At 40.5% G+C, this 20,061-nt stretch overlaps 1 protein-coding gene across 13 annotated transcripts in view; it reads right to left on the reverse strand.

The window, feature by feature from the left end:
- Positions 1–20,061, reverse strand: part of PARN (poly(A)-specific ribonuclease) — a 199,452-nt gene that overhangs the window by 151,872 nt on the left and 27,519 nt on the right. For all 13 annotated transcript variants that reach the window (XM_042240571.1, XM_060405995.1, XM_060405994.1 and 10 more), the window contains exons 9-16: positions 19,474–19,512; positions 18,073–18,115; positions 16,859–16,939; positions 13,886–13,942; positions 7,709–7,786; positions 3,173–3,216; positions 2,004–2,046; positions 1,240–1,315 (exon numbers count right to left, since the gene is read on the reverse strand). In XM_042240571.1, the coding sequence (XP_042096505.1) occupies positions 1,240–1,315; positions 2,004–2,046; positions 3,173–3,216; positions 7,709–7,786; positions 13,886–13,942; positions 16,859–16,939; positions 18,073–18,115; positions 19,474–19,512 (461 nt within the window). The remainder of the gene's footprint in view (positions 1–1,239; positions 1,316–2,003; positions 2,047–3,172; positions 3,217–7,708; positions 7,787–13,885; positions 13,943–16,858; positions 16,940–18,072; positions 18,116–19,473; positions 19,513–20,061) is intronic.

The following is a 20,061-nucleotide window of genomic DNA, read 5'->3' on the forward strand; positions in this document are numbered from 1 at the left end:
TCAGAATTTGCTCTAACGCTGCCCTTGCAACATGGCACATGATATTCACAGATGCTGAGAGAATGAGGTTTACTGAACCTGCTTTAGACTAAACTCTCCTTACTGGAATATTATATGGAAATAACGGGATAAAACTGTAACTCATAAATAGTTCTTTCCTAGAACCATTTTGTAAATGAGAATCAAAAAGGTTACAACAGAATCAAAAGCATGAGTGGAAATTAACAATGAAAAAGCTATAATTGTTTTTATATCAATACAATGCTCTTTAAGCAAGAATTCTTTAACCTCAGTAAGTACTGAATATTAGATTTTAAGCTTAAAAAAAGTCTTTTAACATGATAGCCAACTAAGTCATGGCCTCTATTCTACCACCAGCTGAAACAGTTATTTCCAAAATCAATTATTTCCATTATACTGTCCATTATATTGTTAGAGGAAAGGTCTAGGTTTTCTCCCCTCATCCTTTTCTTAATTCCTTTTTTGGACTATTCCAGAAAGGGAAGCAAATAACTGTCATCTTGGCTGCTTTAGTACCTTCCATTGTCAATTCCTGAGCCATCAGTCCTGTTATCAATTTCTCAGGAAGCTTGCAGGCTACATCTAATGGGATGTTAATTATGATACCAGCAGCATGACTGAGGCCAAGAGGAACCAAGGAAGTAACTAACACCTGGAAGGTTCACCAAACACATGGGTGGGACCATGGCCAGATACGGCAAACATTTCCACCCCTGAGAAATGTCCCTCCCTTCTCTGGTTTTCCTCACCACTGCTGTCCAGTGCCTAAGCTACCTCTGAAGGAGGCAGAGATGGAGCCCCCTCCTTCCTCATCTGTAAACCCAGTTCTTGGGCTTTCCTGAGACAAAAAGTATATTTTCGCTCTACCCCTGACAATTAATCACCAGCTTTTTGTCTTTGCTTAAACCAAAAGGAAGACACATAAAGTTTGGGGGCAATTCCAAGCATTAAGAAACAAAAAGCCCTGAAGATTCCATTGCTAAACTTCTCAACGAACAGGCTACCCAATCCTACCCGTGCAAAATCGAGGTAGGATTAGAAGACCATCTTTATTCAGAAAACAGCAACTCAACCAAGGGTATGAGCAAGTTAATTCAGCCAAAATTTATAAATGTACAACATATGTAGTTTCTAGAATAGTTTTACCTTTCTTCTATAATAGACACCCATAATTATCATTGATAATGTGGAGCTTTCTGGGATCGTTTATATTCTTACCAACTTTAGGAGGGTTGAAAGGTGTCTCTTTTAACCGCTTTTCCAATTCTGCAAGGGATGTGTTGTTAATGATATCCTGCAAACCAGGAAACACAGGGAGCAGCTGTCATCATCTCAGAGCAACATCTATTAGAGATTCACGAAGAATTAGGACCAAAAAAAAAAAAAAGTATCTAGTACTGCCCCCTTGTGTTCTTTAAAGAAACACAGGAGTCGTTCTTTTCAATATGAGAGAGAAACCACAAGTTTAATTTCCACCATATGGGAAGTATAGCCATATGAAAAGTTTTTACAGATGTGTTAAGTATCTACAGACCTTTGGCCAGAAAGCTATACTGCTCTGGCATTCACTCAGCCATATAAAGTCACTTCAGAAAGAAGCAAATGATTATATTTTTACCTGAATTCTCTTGTAGACTATATATCCAAAATATGTAAAATAAGGAAAAGGAATGAGTGTATGCATCTGTAATCTATTCAAAAATTCATTATGTTTTAACATTAAAAATTTATATTCAAAAGGAAAAAACTCCCACAATTCCACTACCCAAAGACAACTGCTATTTACATTTTGACATATCTATTTCGAGCCTTTCCTCAATTTCTTTTTTATCTTTTTTTGTTTTTTCAGAGAATAAGAGGCAGGTAGGGGGGAAGTTGTATTGGAAAGTGACATTAATTGACCAGAATTCTAAAGCTGTTAGCAGCAATCAGGAAAATTTCAAACTATAATTTATCAACAATAGTTCTGATTTTTTAAATACCTTAAAAGGTTGTGTGCTGGCCATCAATTTTGTATCCAAGAGCCTAAAAACAGAATTTTTTAAAAAGGTAAACAAAATGGATAGCAACGTTCAAAATGTACTTTACTCCAATGAATAACAGTGGATGGGGGCGTTAGGCACATCAGTCATCTGCATCTCCACTATGTCAGACTGAGGACACGGTCCCCTCGTCCAGGCACTTCATCAGGAGGCTGTGGGGAAGCCCACACCTAGAGCACAAGTTCTAGAGGGCATGGGCTTACACTGACATCAGGGGTAAGTCAAACATCCTCGTGTGTTTGCACGTGGTTCAAACACTGCTGCAGGCCTGATGCTCCCAAGCTCTTATCATCTCCTACCACTACCCAGATCTGTAAAATATATATCTTGGAGGGTCAAAAACTGCATTTGCAGTCTCATACAACTGTTATTTCTCACTACTCTGCTTCAGAAATTGCAATAACAGAAAAAAGAGACACACACACACACATATACACACTCATATAAAAATACTATTTCCTCTCATATAAATATGAGTACTGCAGATAATTGGACAGAAATAGTCTGGCTGAAAGAGCAACTGCTCCAAGTCCTCTGCAGACAGGTCCTCAGATGTAGACTCTTGTTCTGAGGGCTTCATGCGGCTGATGTAGGATCTACCAGAATACACCACACTAAGGCTAAGGTACTGACAAAGTTGTGAAAAAGGAGTTCTCTAGCCAGACAGGTTTTGACCGACAACAGAATACTCTCAACATATCCAACTCTATCCAACTATATATTCAACCATCTTCAGTATTCAACAGAATATCCTCAACTGGATGCTTCACTGTGACAAGGTTCACCTGACAGACAAGACAGACAAGCGCCAACTCAAGCAGACCTCCCAGGTCCCACAGACAGTGGGAGGCAGGGTGAGCGAAAAGGCAGCTGCTGTCCGTTTTCACCCTTGGATCAAATTCTGGCTTTTAAATTTTAACAACAAACATAATCATCATTTGTAAAAGCAAACATCAGCAAGGTGGAGCTATTAAGCCATTTTCCAACTTATGCAAACTGAACTGTCACCATGATCTAATGGTTTTAATAAATTACTGTATACCTATGTATAATTATGGATGCCCTGATGGCAGTTTTTAACAAAAGGCAAATCCTCAAAGAAAGCTTACCTGGGGAAAACACATGTTGTCATCTCCTTAAATTCATTTAAGTCCTAAAAAATAAGAACGTGACCTGTTATGATTTTACTGGTATATTTGCAATATTTAAAACAAATATTTCAAGTCCCATGGTTCTCTTCTCAAACCATGATACCAACACAGGCACTTGAAGCTAAACTTCCATTTCTCACTAATATCTAAAAATTTTGGCAATTCCTCACTGATTGGGAATCATATGACCTGGTACTAAAATTCTGCATAAGCAAAATAGATATATGAGCATTTTTTTATGGCTGAAACAAGAGTTTGGGGAAAAGGTTTTTATTATATGTAGAAAACTATCACTAATACTTCTATTACACAATTCACTGTAAAGTGAGACATAGAATTATTTAAATAAAATGGTTGACAGTATCTTTTTTTTTTTGGTTGACAGTATCTTGTGATAAAGCATAAAGGAAAAGAATATGAAAAGGAATATTTATGTATAACTGAGTCATCCTGCTGTACAGCAGAAATTAATACAACACTACAAATCAACTATACCTCAATAAAATTTTTTTAAAAATAAAATAAAGTAGTTCATGCAGGAAATGGACATACTGTAAATTGGATCATACTTTTAATGGAAACACCATTGAAATATTGGTTAAAATGGCCACTAAAACAGAGACTTTCCAATACACATGATTCTTGCTTTAACTACTCAGAAAATTGCTTAAGTGGCACCAATAGCAAATGCCTAAATTAGGCAATTCATTTCCCAAGTTTATTTGATCAGGAAGTCTAGAGCTGGAATGAGATTGCTCTCATTTTGAATTAACTTATTTATATATATAATTGCCATACCACACTGCCTGCTCATACTCCTGACCCACTGTGACTACAGTTCTCTTCAGCGTTATTCATGCTTCACAGGAAACTGCCATTTCCCATTAGCTTTTTGAGCCTGTAAATACAGTCTGTACTTAGCTAGCCTGAAGTATTTGCCAGCTTTTTCAATGGCTATCATTAAATTAATGAACAATACATGAATAATCGGTTTCAGTGCTAAGTCAAACAAAAAGACAATAAAGACTGTAATCTCTCAGTACCATTAGAAAGCCTCACAAGCAAGATAAAATTAGAATTATGGCCAGTTCCAGGGCCAGCATATAGCAAGGTTCTAGACCAATGTCTTCTAAAAGGTAGCAAGAATGAATAGCAAGACTTTTAAGAAGAGACTCTTCCCCTAAAAACCTGCCCCAAAACATAGATCCTTTAGTGCACTTTTAAATACAACATTTGGTAACAGTGTATTTCTATCATTTTAATTAGGCTTTTTCCTTTCCTGTTATCACTTCTTCCAAAGGTGGATGGAAGAAAACCATTTTCTCCTTCTGACAATGACAGAACACAAATAAGTTACATAACATACTCAGGCCTTAGTAATAAAGCAAGGAACAAAACCACTTACCCTACCTCACCTTCTATTTTGCAATAAACCATATGCTCTTTCCAGTAGAATTAGATTGAAAACTAGCTACATGCAAGATAACATTTATTAAGTCCTCACATACAAAGCACTATGCTAGGCATTTAGACACAGACAATAAAAAGGTCACACTCCTTGTCCAAGGAGGGAATCACTTACAGAGAAAAGTGGAGTAAGATGTAAAGGCAAAATTTATGCAACAGGAGAGGTACATGGTTCTCTGGCAGTTCAGAGAAAGGAAAGATCACTCTTGGGCAAGGCAGCAGGCAAGGGAAAGGTGTACACCCAAAGAGGCATACACTGGACCTGGGTAAGATGGGTAAAGCTGTAAATAACAAACAGTCAGAAAAGCCAGAGGAAGTTCAAGTTGAAGGATTTCATATACCAAAAACTGCTGCTGCTGCTAAGTCTCTTTAGTCGTGTCCAACTCTGTGCGACTCCATAGACGGCAGCCCACCAGGCTCCCCGTCCCTGGGATCCTCCAGGCAAGAACACTGGGTGGCTTGCCATTTCCTTCTCCAATGCATGAAAGTGAAAAATGAAAATGAAGTCGCTCAGTCGTATCCAACTCCTAGCGACCCCATGGACTGCAGCCTACCAGGTTCCTCTGTCCATGGGATTTGCCAGGCAAGAGTACTGGAGTGGGGTTGCCATTGCCTTCTCCATACCAAAAACCACAGACATGCAAAAGCATACAACATTTTCTAGGGGGAGAAAAAATGAGCCAGTCTGGCTGGGAAGAAGGACAAAAATGGGTCCAGACTACACAAGAAGGTTGGGCCAGATCACAGAAGGCTTGATAATGCCAGGCTAAAAAGAATCAACTGTACAGAAAAACAAAGAACACGGGATCAACTCAGAATTTAACTCAGGGTCAGTCATGTGGACAGAGCCATACATCAGGAGATTACAAAACTGACACAGTCGGAAGACACTCATTTGTTAAATCAGTATTTAATGCCTCTTACAAGCCAAGCTCTGTTTGGTGTTTAAAACACCTATAAACACAGCATTAAATACACTTTTCCTTACAGATAACTTCACTGCTCTGAAGGTCAAAAGGCCGTGAGAGAGGCTACTACTATTCAGTCAATAAAGAGTGACGATCTGAAATTAACATTAGCTCTTTAGCTTTACACAACGCAAATTCACACCCATCACGTTTGTTTTGAGAGTCACAACTATGATGCCTTTGAGTCCCTGAGGGTGATGCAGTTTTTATGAAAAGCAAGGACAACCTTAAGGCTGCAGAAATAGGAACAGGCTTCCCAACAGACCTGCTGTATTCAGTGTTGGAATTTTCCAAAGAAAAGTAATCAAGATGCTGAAGGAACGATGCATCGTGAGAAACGTGAAGTAACTGAGGCTTTGCAGACGTATAAATGGCACTGGACTCTAAAGTAGGTATTATCCAATCCAGAAGCCATAAAAGGCAAATCTGGTGGTATATGCAGACAAAGCCGTAGAAAATGGACTTGCAGACGGGGAGGGGGAAGGAGAGGGTAGGATGAATTGAGCAGCGCTGACATGTATGCACTACCGCGTGCAAAATAGCTAGCTAGCGGGAAGCTGCCCTGAAACACACGGAGCCCAGCCTGGCACGCTGTGATGACCCAGAGGGATGGGGTTCAGGATAGGGAAGCCAGGCTCAAGAGGGAGGGGAGATATATATACTTATAGTTATAGTTATAGCTGATTCAAGTTGTTGTATGGCAGAAACCAACACAATATTGAAAAGCAATTATCTTCCCATTTAAAAAAATCTGGTGGTATATAATAGTTTAAAACAGAGGCTGGAAAACCACAGCCACGGGCCAAATCTGGCCTATCATCTATTTTTATTCTGGGGCAAAGTCATACCCATTTGTCGACGCACTGCATTCTACAGCAGTTTTCAGTGACAATGACAGTGTTGAGAGTCCTGACAAAGACTATTCAGCCTGGAAAGCCCCAAATATTTTACTATCTGACCCTTTATAGAAAAAGTTTGCCAACCTCTGTTTAAAGGATGGGCTGAAGGTTAAAGTGAGGCAGGAAATCTTGCCTGGAGTTTGCTAACTTCAGATGAGGAATAAAGCTACTTGCTACTTGAAATGGAAAGAATCCAGATGTGAGGGACAGCCTGGAGACAAAACTGCCAGGATTTTAGAACTGGCCAGATCTGGGGGACAGAGGAAGAGCCAAAACAGATGTTAAAGACCATGTTGGTGACTGGGCATCATTTACAGTGAAGCAATCAGGAGAAAGAATGGGTTTGGAGACAGAAGGAGAGAAAGGTTACGTTAAGTTGCACACCCAATTTGCGGCACATGAATTTTAAACCCCACTCAATCTGAAAGCTACCCAGGTAGAGACGTGCGGGGTCAGCACAGACTGTGACCGGGATCTGAGGAGAGATCCCAGCTGGAGAGGAAGATACTGATGTCTTCAGCTGAAGTCCTAGAAGGTGGGTGAGATCACTAAAGGACAGAAAACATGGAGAGAAAATGAAGGGGAGGCACTGAAGTGATGAGCGGCAGCAAGGTGAGACCCCAGGCAGTCAGGGAGCGAAGAGGAGGCAACAGAGAGCAGCCCTTTACCCAGAGCTCGTGCTTTGGTGCACTGAGACAGCATGGCTCCAAGAGACCCAAAACACCAAGGTCCACAAAGAATCTCAGGGAAGCAGCCTCACAAGAGGGAACCAAGACTTTTACACAACCTGATCCAGTCTATAGACCTCTAGCCCCACTACCCACCCCCTCACCCCTCCACCCCAGCCACCTCTGCTTCAATGCCCTGCTATGGTTCATGTCAGCAGTATCAAACCTGAAGACCACATCTGCGGCTCAGCCACCCCTGCTCAGCACTACCTGAGGAAACAAACCTCCAGCATCAAGACGAAACAAATGTTTAACCTCACTCCAGCAATGGCAGCCATTCGAAGATCCTTTAAAATCTCTTCAAAAACATTCAACCAAGTGCAGGAGACAGTCCCTCTGGGACAGCTGCGGACGAGGGAACAGCACCCCACAGAGAACACGTTCTCAGTATTGAAGACGAGAATTCTTAACACAGGCTGACAAGACACTCACCGCAGGCAGAGGGCAGTAGAACTGATGAACCGTGTGCATGACGTCCAAGAGCATGTTGTGTCCAATGACAAGCTTCCCCTGAAAAAAGCCACAGTTAGGAGACTCCTTGGTGCAAAGCTGGATCAGGGCTTTTTACTGAAGAGCTCAAAACACTAACAGAAAATGCTAAGTATCTTGAAATGTACGGCTTGCTTACATGAGGATTTTGTATAAACTTACTTTTTGACACTAAGGGGGGAAAAAATGTATAAAGATATGCAAATAAAGAAATGTGGGCTGGCTTCATTCCTCTTCTGGTGTAAAATCCAGAATGCAAAGTAAAAGCTCCAAAAGACTTTGATTTCATTGATCTTGTTTCTCTGATTTTTATTCATCTTCTACCCAAAAGAATCAGAAGTAATAAAATTTTTATTAACACAAGAATCAGAAGTAGTAAAATTTTTATTAAAGAGCTCAAAAAAGTAACTGAAAATGCTAGATACCTTGAACTGTCAAATAATTTGTGAACAAACTCCAAATATCTATTTCAGAAATGTTTTCTTCAAAGCAACTCATTTATTTTCAAAAGACACTCATAACAATGCTAGAAGGTGAAAATAACGAACTTAAGTAGAATGAGTTTTCATTTCCTCCATCATGTATATCAAATTCCACAGGGCTTGTTCTGAAATATTGTTTCCAATGAAATTCACTGCTCTTCAACCAATGAGGTACAATATATGTGTAATAAATTAGTCCATTTTGATAAAAATTAAACTGCAAAAAATGGAACATCAACTTAGATTTAGCTAGCCAGGTGACAGTATTTTTAACATAAAGCATCCAGAGCTTTTTGCTACATCCCAGTGGACCTTCAGAGCAATACTCCTTGACTCACAAAGCTAAACATAATTCTCTGAAATAAATAATTCTATACAAAATCTCCCAAATCCAACAGACGAGCTATCCTCTCAGCTCAGTGTGTGGGCCATTCTGAATATCTATGCAATGCTAAGATACCAAGTATTGATTGAAACCACAGAGAAGGAAGGAACCCAAAATGGAAACCCTAAAAGACAAACCTAACTGTATTATAAATGAAGCCCTCAACCATACTGAAAGAGTTTGGGAAGAACAAAACTAACATCAACACAGCAGATAACAAGAACCGCAATTCCCAGTGCTAGAGGGAAGAAAATTACAAATAAGACAAGAGAGTAGGTTAAAAGTAAACCCTGTGGTATTGGACTAGAGTCTGTCATCAGTTCAGTTCAGTTCAGTCACTCAGTCGTGACCCCATGAACTGCAGCACACCAAGCCTCCCTGTCCATCACCATCTCCCGGAGTTCACTCAAACTCACGTCCATTGAGTCGGTGATGCCATCCAGCCATTTCATCCTCTGTCGCCCCCTTCTCCTCCTGCCCCCAATCCCTCCCAGCATCAGAGTCTTTTCCAATGAGTCAACTCTTCGCATGAGGCGGCCAAAGTACTGGAATTTCAGCTTTAGCATCATTCCTTCCAAAGAACACCCAGGACTGATCTCCTTTAGAATTGACTGGTTGGATCTCCCTGCAGTCCAAGGGACTCTCAAGAGTCTTCGCCAACACCACAGTCTGTCATATATCAGTATAAATTCATTTTTCAAAATATGCATGTAAGTCAGACAGGGAAATATCAACATGTATATACATGCATGGTTACACACATGTACCATTCTTAGCTCTGTGCATTTAAGTCAGACACGGAAATAGCAACGTGTGTATACGCACGGTTACACATGTATCATTCTTAGCTCTGTGCAGGGAGGGGAACTAGAAGTAGTAACACCACAGCAGGAGCTCAGCACCAGAACTTGGTTTCTAAAAGGAACCGGGGCTCCTTGGAGAAGTCACTGATTCTAGAGCTGAGGAAGGGAAAATATAAGATAAGTGTGGAATATCTTGTGATGTCAGAAAGTAAGGAGGTGCTCAGAAAAAGATGGGGGCTTGTTCCAGGGAAGTCAGCCTGAAGAAGCGCCAATGGCCCACGTGATACCATCCGAGCAACAAAATAAATGATAAGAACACTAGATTAAAATCTGTAGAGGGACTTCCCTCATGGTCCAGTGGTTAGGAATCCACCTGTCAATGCAGGGGACACAGTTCAATCACTGGTCTAGGAAGACCCCACAAGTTGTGGGGCAACTAGCCGGTGTGCCACAGCAACGGAAGCCTGCATGCTCTAGGGCCCATGCTCCACAAGAGAAGCCCCTGCACCGCAACTAGAGAAAAGTAGCCCCTGCTCCACTGCAACTAAAGCCCACACATGGCAGCCAAGATTCAGCAGAGCCAAAAATAGATAAATTGATAATGTTTTTCAATTAAGAAATAAATCTACACAGTGGGGACTTCCCTGGTGGTCAAGTGGCTAAGAATCCATCTTCCAATGCAGGGGCTGTCAGTTCGATCTCTGATCAGGGAACTAAGATCCCATGTGCCTTGGAGCAACTCATCCTGCAAGCCCCAACTACTAAGCCTGTGTGCCACAACTCGAGACCCTGCACGCTGCAACTAAGACCTGATGTAGCCAAATAAATAAATAAGTTGTTTAAAGATATGTAGAATGAAATAAATTTCTCTGAGTCCAAAAAAAAACAAAAAACAAAAAAAGAATTAACAGAAGGGGAGCAGGGGCAGCTCTTCTAAAAGATTTCCAGAAACAAATGGAGAAAGAAGGAGGGAAACACAAGCTTGCCACTAGCATACCAGTCATGATGGCTGCAGGCAAGGTCCACTGACAGATGCTATGCCACTGGCAAAAGCTCGAGAAAAAAGAGGACTCTCCACATCTGAAAATATCTCCAATATATTCATTAACTACAAAAGGGAAAACAGTAACTCTACAGTGCCCAGCAGACACCACCTGAACTGAGTGATGGGGGTCAATGTCATAAACCATCATTTCTGTGGTGTGCCTGCCAAAACTGTGTCTTCAATCCAACGTGAGAAGAGATCAAACAAATCCAAACCAAAGGACACCCGACATAATTACAATCAATACTCTTTATAAAAGACAAAGTAAACTACAGACTGCGGAAGACTAAGGAGAAATAACAAGTAAACGCAATGTGGGATCCTAGATAGAACCATGAATAGGAAAAGGACTTAAGAGGAAAAACAGGTTAAATTCAAGTTAGCTCATAATATTGTACCAATGCTAATTTCATGGTTCTGCAACTGTATAGTTATACAAGATAGTAACATTAGGTGTCGCCAGGTGACGGGTGTATAGAAATCCTGTACCAGTTTTGCAACTTTTCTGTGGGTGAAAAATTAGTATCAATTTTTTTTAAACTAGAGGCAACAGATTCGTTACTAAGAGTGACGGGAAAAGAATCTGGTCTAATATAGAGTGTTTACTTGTTCACTGGCTATACAGAGCTCAACTACATTAGTAGTTTTGAAGTACATGACTTATTTTAAATGTCTGGATCACTAACAAACAGGGCTAAATTTTTATCATGGTATGCTCCATGACGTGCACTATGAATGGTCCACAACATGCTATGAATCACTCTGCAGAAGAGGGACCACAGAGAGGAAAAATAAATAGAGGCACAGATGGCTAAGGGATCTGAATTGTTTGTACAAGGCAAAGAAATGCCCCCACCTTGGGAAAGCCCCCTAAACCATCATGCTGGTTATGGGAGCTCAAAGCCAACTGCTTCCCCACATCTGTTTCGAGGACAGCTTCACTGCTCTGAAGACGGCTCGTTAAGTGTGTGTAATGTAAGCAAACATGACCAGAAACTCCCCTCTGCTTCTGTCTGTGTGTGTGTCTCTCAGTTATGTCCAACTCTCTGTGACCTCACAGACTGTAGCCCAGCAGGCTCCTCTGTCCATGGAATATACCAGGCAAGAATACTGGAGTGGGTTGCCATTTCCTTCTCCAAGAAATCTTTTTAATCCAGGGATCCAACCCAAGTCTCTTGCATTACAGGCAGATTCTTTACCACTGAGCCACCAGGGAAACCTTCTCTGCTTCTCTGAATACACACAATCTTGTTGCTGTTGATCAGGCATGTCCTGACTCTTTGGACTGCAGCACATCAGGCTTCCCTGTCCCTCACCATCTCACAGAGTTTACGCAAGTTCATGTCCATTGAATCAGTGATGCCATCTGAGCATCTCATCCTCTGCCACCCTCTTCTCCTTCTGCCTTAAATCTTTCCCAGCATCAGGGTCTTTTCCAATGAGTCGGCTCTTCGCATCAGGTGGCCCAAGTTTTGAAGCTTCAGATTCTGCAGCAGTCTTTTTTTTTTTTTGATAAATGTCCAAACGGATTTTATTTTATTTTTATTTTACTTTATAATACTGTATTGGTTTTGCCATACATCAACATGAATCCGCCACGGGTGTACATGCATTCCCAATGAATATTCAGGACTGATTTCCTTTAGTTTAGGACTGACTGCTTTGATCTCCTTGCAGTCCAACGGACTCTCAAGAGTCTTCTCCAACACCACAATTCAAAAGCATCAATTCTTCAGTGCTCAGCCTTTTTTACGGTCCAACTCTCACATCCGTACATGACTACTGGAAAAAGCATAATTTTGGCTACATGGATCTTTGTTGGCAAAGTGATGTCTCTGCTTTTTAATACGCTATCTAGGTTTGTCATAACATTTCTTCCAAGGAGCAAGTGTCTTTTAATTTCATGGCTGCAGTCACTACCTGCAGTGATTTTGGAGCCCAAGAAAATAAAGTCTGTCATTGTTTCCATTGTTTCCCTATCTATTTGCCATGAAGTGATGGGACCAGATGCCATGATCTAAGTTTTTTGAAATGCTGAGTTTTAAACTAGCTTTTTAGCTACTTCTCAAGAGACCCACACCTTTTGTTTTTCTCCAGGCTCATCCCTGGCTCTATTCTGTTCCGGTAACATCATTTACTTGAGAGAAAGAGCTCCAGAGGAGCCAGCCCTTTTCTCTCTCAAGGTCTAAGTCCTGTATACCCCTTGCCAGGGACAGTGGCTGCCTCCCTGAAAGTGCTCCTGTTTGACAAGGCTGTACCTGCTGTTGAGACAACCATGGACTCCTGGAGCACCGCCTTCAAGTTTCCCCGAGGCAGAGCTCAGCATCTAAGGACAAGATGACTCCTCCAGGGAGACAATTCCTTCTCCCTAGGCCAGCTACTCAAGGAAAAGGAAGTCTCAGACTCCAGGAAGTTTAGCATCAGGAAAGCAGCGTGACCTGGATGGATAACTCAACAGAACAACCAGCAGCAAGACCCAGTTTCTCTGTGCAAGGTGGGGGTGCTTCTTTTCTTAAAGGATGTAAGAAACAAGGGAAAATATCTACTATATCTATCATAGAACCCTCCAGCACATTTACATAAACAGTTGACACATTTTTTAAATGTATCTAATGTTATTAAGATATAACATTCAGGGATTCTCTGGGGTAGTGGTAAAGAATGTGCCTGCCAATAGAGGAGACACAGGTTCAATCCCTGGCCCAGGAAGATTCCACATGCTGAGGAGCAACTAAGCTCGTGCACCACAACCATTAAACCTGTGCTCTAGAGCCCAGGAGACGCAGCTACCGAGCCCACGTGCTCTGGAGCCTGCGCTCCACGACAAGAGAAGCCACCGCAATGAGAAGCCCGCACACTGCAACTAGACAGGAGTCCCTATTCGCCAAAACTAGAGAAGAGCCCTCACGGCAACAAAGACCCAGCACAGCCTAAATAAATAAATAAAATTATTTAAAAAACAAAGATACAAGATTCAGTTAAGCGGAGGAATTCAACACAATTATTTTTATCCTCTAGATTTCTTTTGATGAAGGAATACAAGGTTTCAAACACTGGATTATTTCTCCTCATCTTCTTTAGTTTGCTATTCTGCTTCTTGTTGGTTTTGAGAATAAAAAATTATCAGTTTCATGGAGCCACATAAGGCCATCACAGTATAATCCACTTCTGCGTTTTAATAGAAATGCTTTCTGAAACAACGGTTTGGATGTAATTCAGCAATTATAATGTCACACTGAGCGCATTATGACAACAAGCTATCTTTATGAAGTTCTAACTTCTCCCTCCAGACCAAGAAAACATTCTAATATCAATGTGACCAGATGATGGATTTGCAATGATAACTTGGCATTTCACAGTAAATGTTATGTTCAGGAAATTAATTACAAAGTTTGCTTCACTTACCGAATTAGCAATGGCATGAATGACTCTAGAAAATCCCACAGCATCATTCAGTTCTTCCTAATTTAAAAACAAAACAAAAAACCAACTATTGAAATATATATATTCCTTGTTTGAATAAGTTAAAATCTAGGCAAAAAAAAAAAAAAAAAAAGAGGCTGAAATTTTATATCCAGTTAGATAACTTTTGTTTCCCATGCTTTGAGTCCATCACCGCCAAATAACTGCGTTGGAAATGATTTCTGCATGTACCATTTTTCTGTTTCAGAGAAAGGGATGAGCAAGTGGCAAACTATTCATCAGTTACTAAGATAACAGTGCTAGGGTATACCCATCACTTCCTATTCATCAGTTACTAAGATAACAGTGCTCGGGTATACCCATCACTTCCCATTCATCAGTTACTAAGATGACAGTGCTAGGGTATACCCATCACTTCCAATCAACTGCTGAAATTTCCACATCCCTCAGGCTGCCTTGAGGGCTTCCGTGGTGGCTCAGCGGTAAAGAATCCATCTGCCAATGCACGAGAAATCAATTCAATCCCTGGGTCAGAAAGATCCCCTAGAGGAAGAAATGGCAACCCATTCCAGTATTTGAGCCTGGGTAATCCCATGGACAGAGGAACCTGGTGGGCTACAGTCCATACGGTTACAGAGTCCGATACAACTTAAGGACTAAACAAGAAGTTGCCTTAAAAACAGGGACTTTTAAAAGCTGCCACCTGCTGGCCAAATTAATACTGCATTCCATTCCGAGGAGAACCACTAAGATCAACTGCTATATCAAGAATTCTCTAATTTTTTTTTTTCCCTGAGTGAGTGCTTAGCTGCTCAGTCATGTCAGACTCTTTTTGACCCCATGAACTGTAGCCCACCAGGCTCCTCTTTCCATGGGATTCTCCAGGCAAGAATACGGGAGTGGGTTGCCATTCTCTTCTCCAGGGGATCTTCCCAACCTAAGGATCAAATCCAGGTCTCCTGCACTACAGGGGGATTCTTTACCAACTGAGCCACCAGGGAAGCGCCGCCCTCCCCGTGCCGCCCCCCGCCCCCCCCCCCGCCTTCTTTTTTCCTGGTTAAATGCATTTTTATAAAATTTTTACAGTACCACACTGAGACTCATTCCCACTCAGCTTCTTCTCTCCTGTCTTCTTCAATACAGTGCTTAAACAGACTCAATTTCTTTCCTATCTTGAAATCCTTTCCTTAACTCTAAGCTCTAGGGAACCACTCTCCTTCTTGTCTCTTCAAAGCTAAATTACTTAATGACTCTTCTCCGGGAGATCCCTGGTCCAGGTGTTAAGACTGTGCTTCCATTGCAACGAGCATGGGTTCTATTCCTGGTCAGGGAACTAAGATCTTTCCTGCACACTGTGTGGCATGGCCAAAAATTTAAATTAAAAAAAAATTCACTAGGTCCAGTTTAATTCCCAGGAAACTGCAAGCCCCCTGCTCTCCCATTTCACCCTCACTGAAATTGTTTACTTCCTTAAATTACTCTTGAGTCTAAAAAGCACTGGTGGTTTTGTGGAGAAATTGGAACACTTGTACTTTGTTGGTGGGAATGTAAAGTGGTACAGTCACAGTAGTCCCTCAAAATATTAAAAACAGAATTACCATATGATCCAGCAATTCCACTCCTGGGTATATATATGCTCCAAAGAATTGAAAGCAAGGACTTAAAAGAGTCCTTGACACTCATGTTCAGAGCTGCATTAGTCATAAGAACCAAAAGACAGAAGCAACACAAGAGTCCATCAACAGATAAATGGACAAACATAATATGGTATACAGAATATTATTCAGACTTTAAAAAGAAAGGAAACTGTGACACATGCTACAATAAAGATGAACCCAAAATGCCATTACGCTAAATGAACGAAGCCAAATACTATCTGATTCTACTTATGTGAGGCACTGAGAGGAGTCAAATTCATAGACAGAAAGTAGAACAGTGGGTACCAGAGGCTGGCGGATGGGAGGAGCGGGAAGTTATTAGTTAATGGATATAGTGTTTCAATTTGCAGGATAAAAACAGTTCTGGAGACAGACGGTAGCCATGGTTGTAGGACAATGTGAATGTATTTAACAGTAGAGAATTGAACACTTCAAAATGGCAAAGATGGTAAATTTCATGTTACATATTTTACCAGAATTAAATTTTTTTAAAGAATATTTTTTTAAAAAAGAAAAAAAAAAACCTATTCCCAAAGCTAAGCCCCTCTGGAGGAGGGCATGGCAAACCACTCCAGTATTCTTGCCTGGAGAATTCCATGAACAGAGGAGCCTGGTGGGCTACAGTCCATCAGATCACAAAGAGTTGGACATGAAAGACCGCTTAACATTTCCACTTCATTTTCTCCTGTTTAAGGCCACTGGCGTCTCTTAGCTGGTTGGTTACTCTTCAGCTTAACTGGTCTTCCTGCTCGAATCCATTCTCCAGAGGACAACCAAAGTGAGGTTCCAATAAAACTATGAGCATACATCTGTAGGCCCATATCATCTCAACTTTGTTTTAGGAAAACTAGTTAACCAGGCCCGAATATAGCCCCAGTGAGACCACTTAACGGGCCGAGACGCTCAGTGACACAAAGTCTGAATGCTAACCACTAACTCTTGCTCTGAGATGGCTTCATGGAGGTGAAGACTGTCCACCGCGATGCCACCCTCACTCTGCTGCTGCTGCTGCTAAGTCGCTTCAGTCATGTCCAACTCTGTGCAACCCCACAGACGGCAGCCCACCAGGCTCCCCCATCCCTGGGATTCTCCAGACAAGAACACTGGAGTAGGTTGCCATTTCACTTTGCTGGCTACGTCTAAATACCTACGCTTCGATTTCCCTCACTCTCTTTCAGGTTTTGCTATGAATTCAATTCTTCCACGGGAGAAAATGATTCACTAAATTGAATCCAACACAGGATTTACAATTCTGTTGCCATTTCTCACCCAAAGGAAATGAGTGTAGTTCAATCACCTGTTCCTTAGCATGTTTCTGCTGCTCTCTTCTTTTGCGTTCTTCTTCATCTACTTTGCTGATAACAATATATCGCTCTTTCTAAAAGACATAAAGGAGATATACAATTTTCTGGAAGCTACCTGACCCTCCTCACCCTCTGAAATTCAGGTTCTGCTACCATTAGAGGTTATAATTTTTATCAGTGCACAGTCTTTCAGGGGCTAAAGACATTCAAAGTATCTTGAAATGCCACCAAAAGCTGAGCTGTTGCTTTACAAACTAGAATTCGTCTCCATGTTTCCACAACAGTTTCCTATGATTTATTAATTCACCCCAATAGAGTCAATTATAAATATCAAGAGACTGTGACAGTAAGACACTCCATGATGGACACTAAGATGTTGCATTTGAACACGAATTTCAAAGTAGTTGGTTTTGAAATAAAAATTCTATGTAACCCATATAAATTTGAATCATATTATATACCTAAAACTAATACTGGTAAGTCAACCATACCTCAATTTTTAAAATTTCTATATCATTTCTCATTAACATAAAAGAAAAATCCTGGATTTTCCAGTAACCTGTCGGATAACTAGCATCTTCTTTCTCACACTGCATTCTGGATCAATCAAACACCACAAAATCTTCTGTGTCAAAGTTTGAGATTTATCTTCTAGCAAGATTTAATTTATGTAATCTCTTATTTAATTAGACATCTCACTTAAGAACACGAACTAAATTCTAAAATTCTATAGTTCTGTCAAAGGAACCCACCATCAGCCCACCACTACCCATTGCGGTTCTATCACTGCTCTCCGGGAAGACATGATGACAGAATGCTGATGCCCCAGATTCTAAAACCGAATTTTAGTGGCCCATGTGACAAGGAGCAATTACTACATGAGTACCATGCATATCAGCTTTCTGTGATGATGAGAACGTGTACCAACATTTGCATGCTCTCAAGTTTACAAAGTTCAGTTCCATCTACTACTTTTTAAAAAGCTGTGAGACAACAGAGCTCATCATTACCACGGTCATGCGTGGATTTACAAATGAGGAAACTGAGGCTAGCAAGTGGGGAAATGACTTGTCCAATGTCACCCAGCTCATACGTATGGGAGCCAACTCTGACTTTCAACTTCTTGATCTGATTGCACTTTGTACTTGAATATTGTGGCACTGGTTCAATGCATTTAATATTGGCCCTGGATAAGCCTTGGGGTTACCTTTTCGGTTTCTAAAGTCTCAACATGAATGCCTTTGGGATACCTAAAGGAAAGAAAGAAAACATGATTATCAGTAGATGAGATAATGACAGCTAAGACCCTAAAGGACTTTTAAAACAACTTTATAGCTATAATTTCATTACATCAGTTTTATTGAGTATGCAATAAATATTACTACAAGGAAGACTGTAGAGTAAGCCTATTCCATAATATTTCAGTTTTCAAATGTTTCCCCATCTCTGCTCTTAGAATACAGCAATGTATCTGATTTCAAATTAAGTTTTTAGGACTTAGGCAGTTTCTGAAATGTCAGGCATCATTTAATACAGACAACACATTACCTCACAGTCAAATCTTGCTTCTAAATGTCACAATGCTTACTTCCTAAGTGAAAAATTTTGAAGGTCTTTTTGGATGGTCTGGGGCACACACAGGGGAGGTTTGAGATGAGTAACTCTGTGGTAAGCTGGCACAGTAGTTGGCATCTGACAAGGAGAGGAATCTGGAATCCACAGGGAGTATGTTGCAAGGATAACATGAGAGGAAAGGAGCCTGATCAAATAATAATGGCCCTTTTCCTAGTCTGGTCAAAGTAAATTCTTTGTACATGCCACTGGCAGATTCTAACGAAAGAACAAAAACCCCAAACAAAGTCAAGTGCAAACATCCATCTGTTCAATCCTGACATTCAACTGCTAAGTTAAGAGATTCACTTGAAAATATAATTAAACTAATGGAAACAGCTCCAGAAAAAAAACACATACAAAATTTTGGATATTATTTCAGGAGATTCAGGCATCCTGAAATCCACCCATGGTCTAATCCCTGCTTTAGAAAAAGCATTCACCTTTCACTTAATCTAATTTATTTCAATATTTCTTATAAACAGCAAAAGTATGAAATTAAAAATTCTGTGTACAATGCTACTGAAATATAGTAAAGAAGGCAGCCTAATATAATTAAATATTTTAAGCTGTATAAATTAAAAAGTTAACATAAACGACAAGAATCTAAATAAAAATTACCCTGTTTCAAAAAAGAAAAACAAAGAGCATTCACCTGAGTATTTCCCAGGTCTTAAAGCCAAATCTTTATCATATACCTTCAAAGAACAAAAATAATACTATAATTTAGGATATGCCAAGTTGATCATTAAAAGAAAACTATAAAGCCTTTACAGCAGCTACTAAGAAGCAAGAGCAAATAAATTAAGCAGGTATTTAACTTAAGAAATGGGGGGGGGGGGGACAGTAATAAAATGAAGCACTGCCCAAGAACATGGTATGATCAAGTCACCAAAACCAGCAGAACATCAAAAATGAAATAAAGGCTAAAAAACTGCATTTAATTTTTTAATTCTGGGTCCCTCACAGAACACTCATGTATAATATAAACACTTACTTCCAGCTCAAAGTCTGATAAATCAGTTTTCTTTGGAACCTACAAAAACAAGTGAAAGGTATTAATTTGCAATCATTGAAGGAATATTCAAACTGACCAAGCACTGATTGGGAAAGACCATGTAGAGGCTTCATTAGAAATGACAGTTAACAAGCAAAAAAGAACAGAGAGGATGATTGAGGTGGGAGGATTCCTCACCACTTTTCTTCATCAAAATGCTCTTTACTGGGACTTCCCTGGTGGTCCAACGGTAAAGAATCCACTTTTCAATGGAGAGGACTCGGGTTTGATCCCTAGTCAGGGAACTAAGATCCTATATGCTGAGGGGCAATTCAGCCCACACACCACAACTGGAGAGATGCACTCAAGCTGCAACCAGAGAAGCCCGTGTGCCGCAACTATGTCACCACACAGCCTAACTAATGAATTGAATGAAAAAGTGAAAGTCGCTCAGTCATGTCCAACTCTTTGCAACCCCATGGAACAGTCCATGGAATTCTCCAGGCCAGAATAATGAAGTAGCCATTTTCTTCTCCAAGAGAATTAATGAACGGAAAATGCTCTTTATCACTGCTATTATTATACTGC

The sequence above is a fragment of the Ovis aries genome, chromosome 24, assembly GCF_016772045.2.
Source record: "Ovis aries strain OAR_USU_Benz2616 breed Rambouillet chromosome 24, ARS-UI_Ramb_v3.0, whole genome shotgun sequence".
NCBI lineage: Eukaryota > Metazoa > Chordata > Mammalia > Artiodactyla > Bovidae > Ovis > Ovis aries.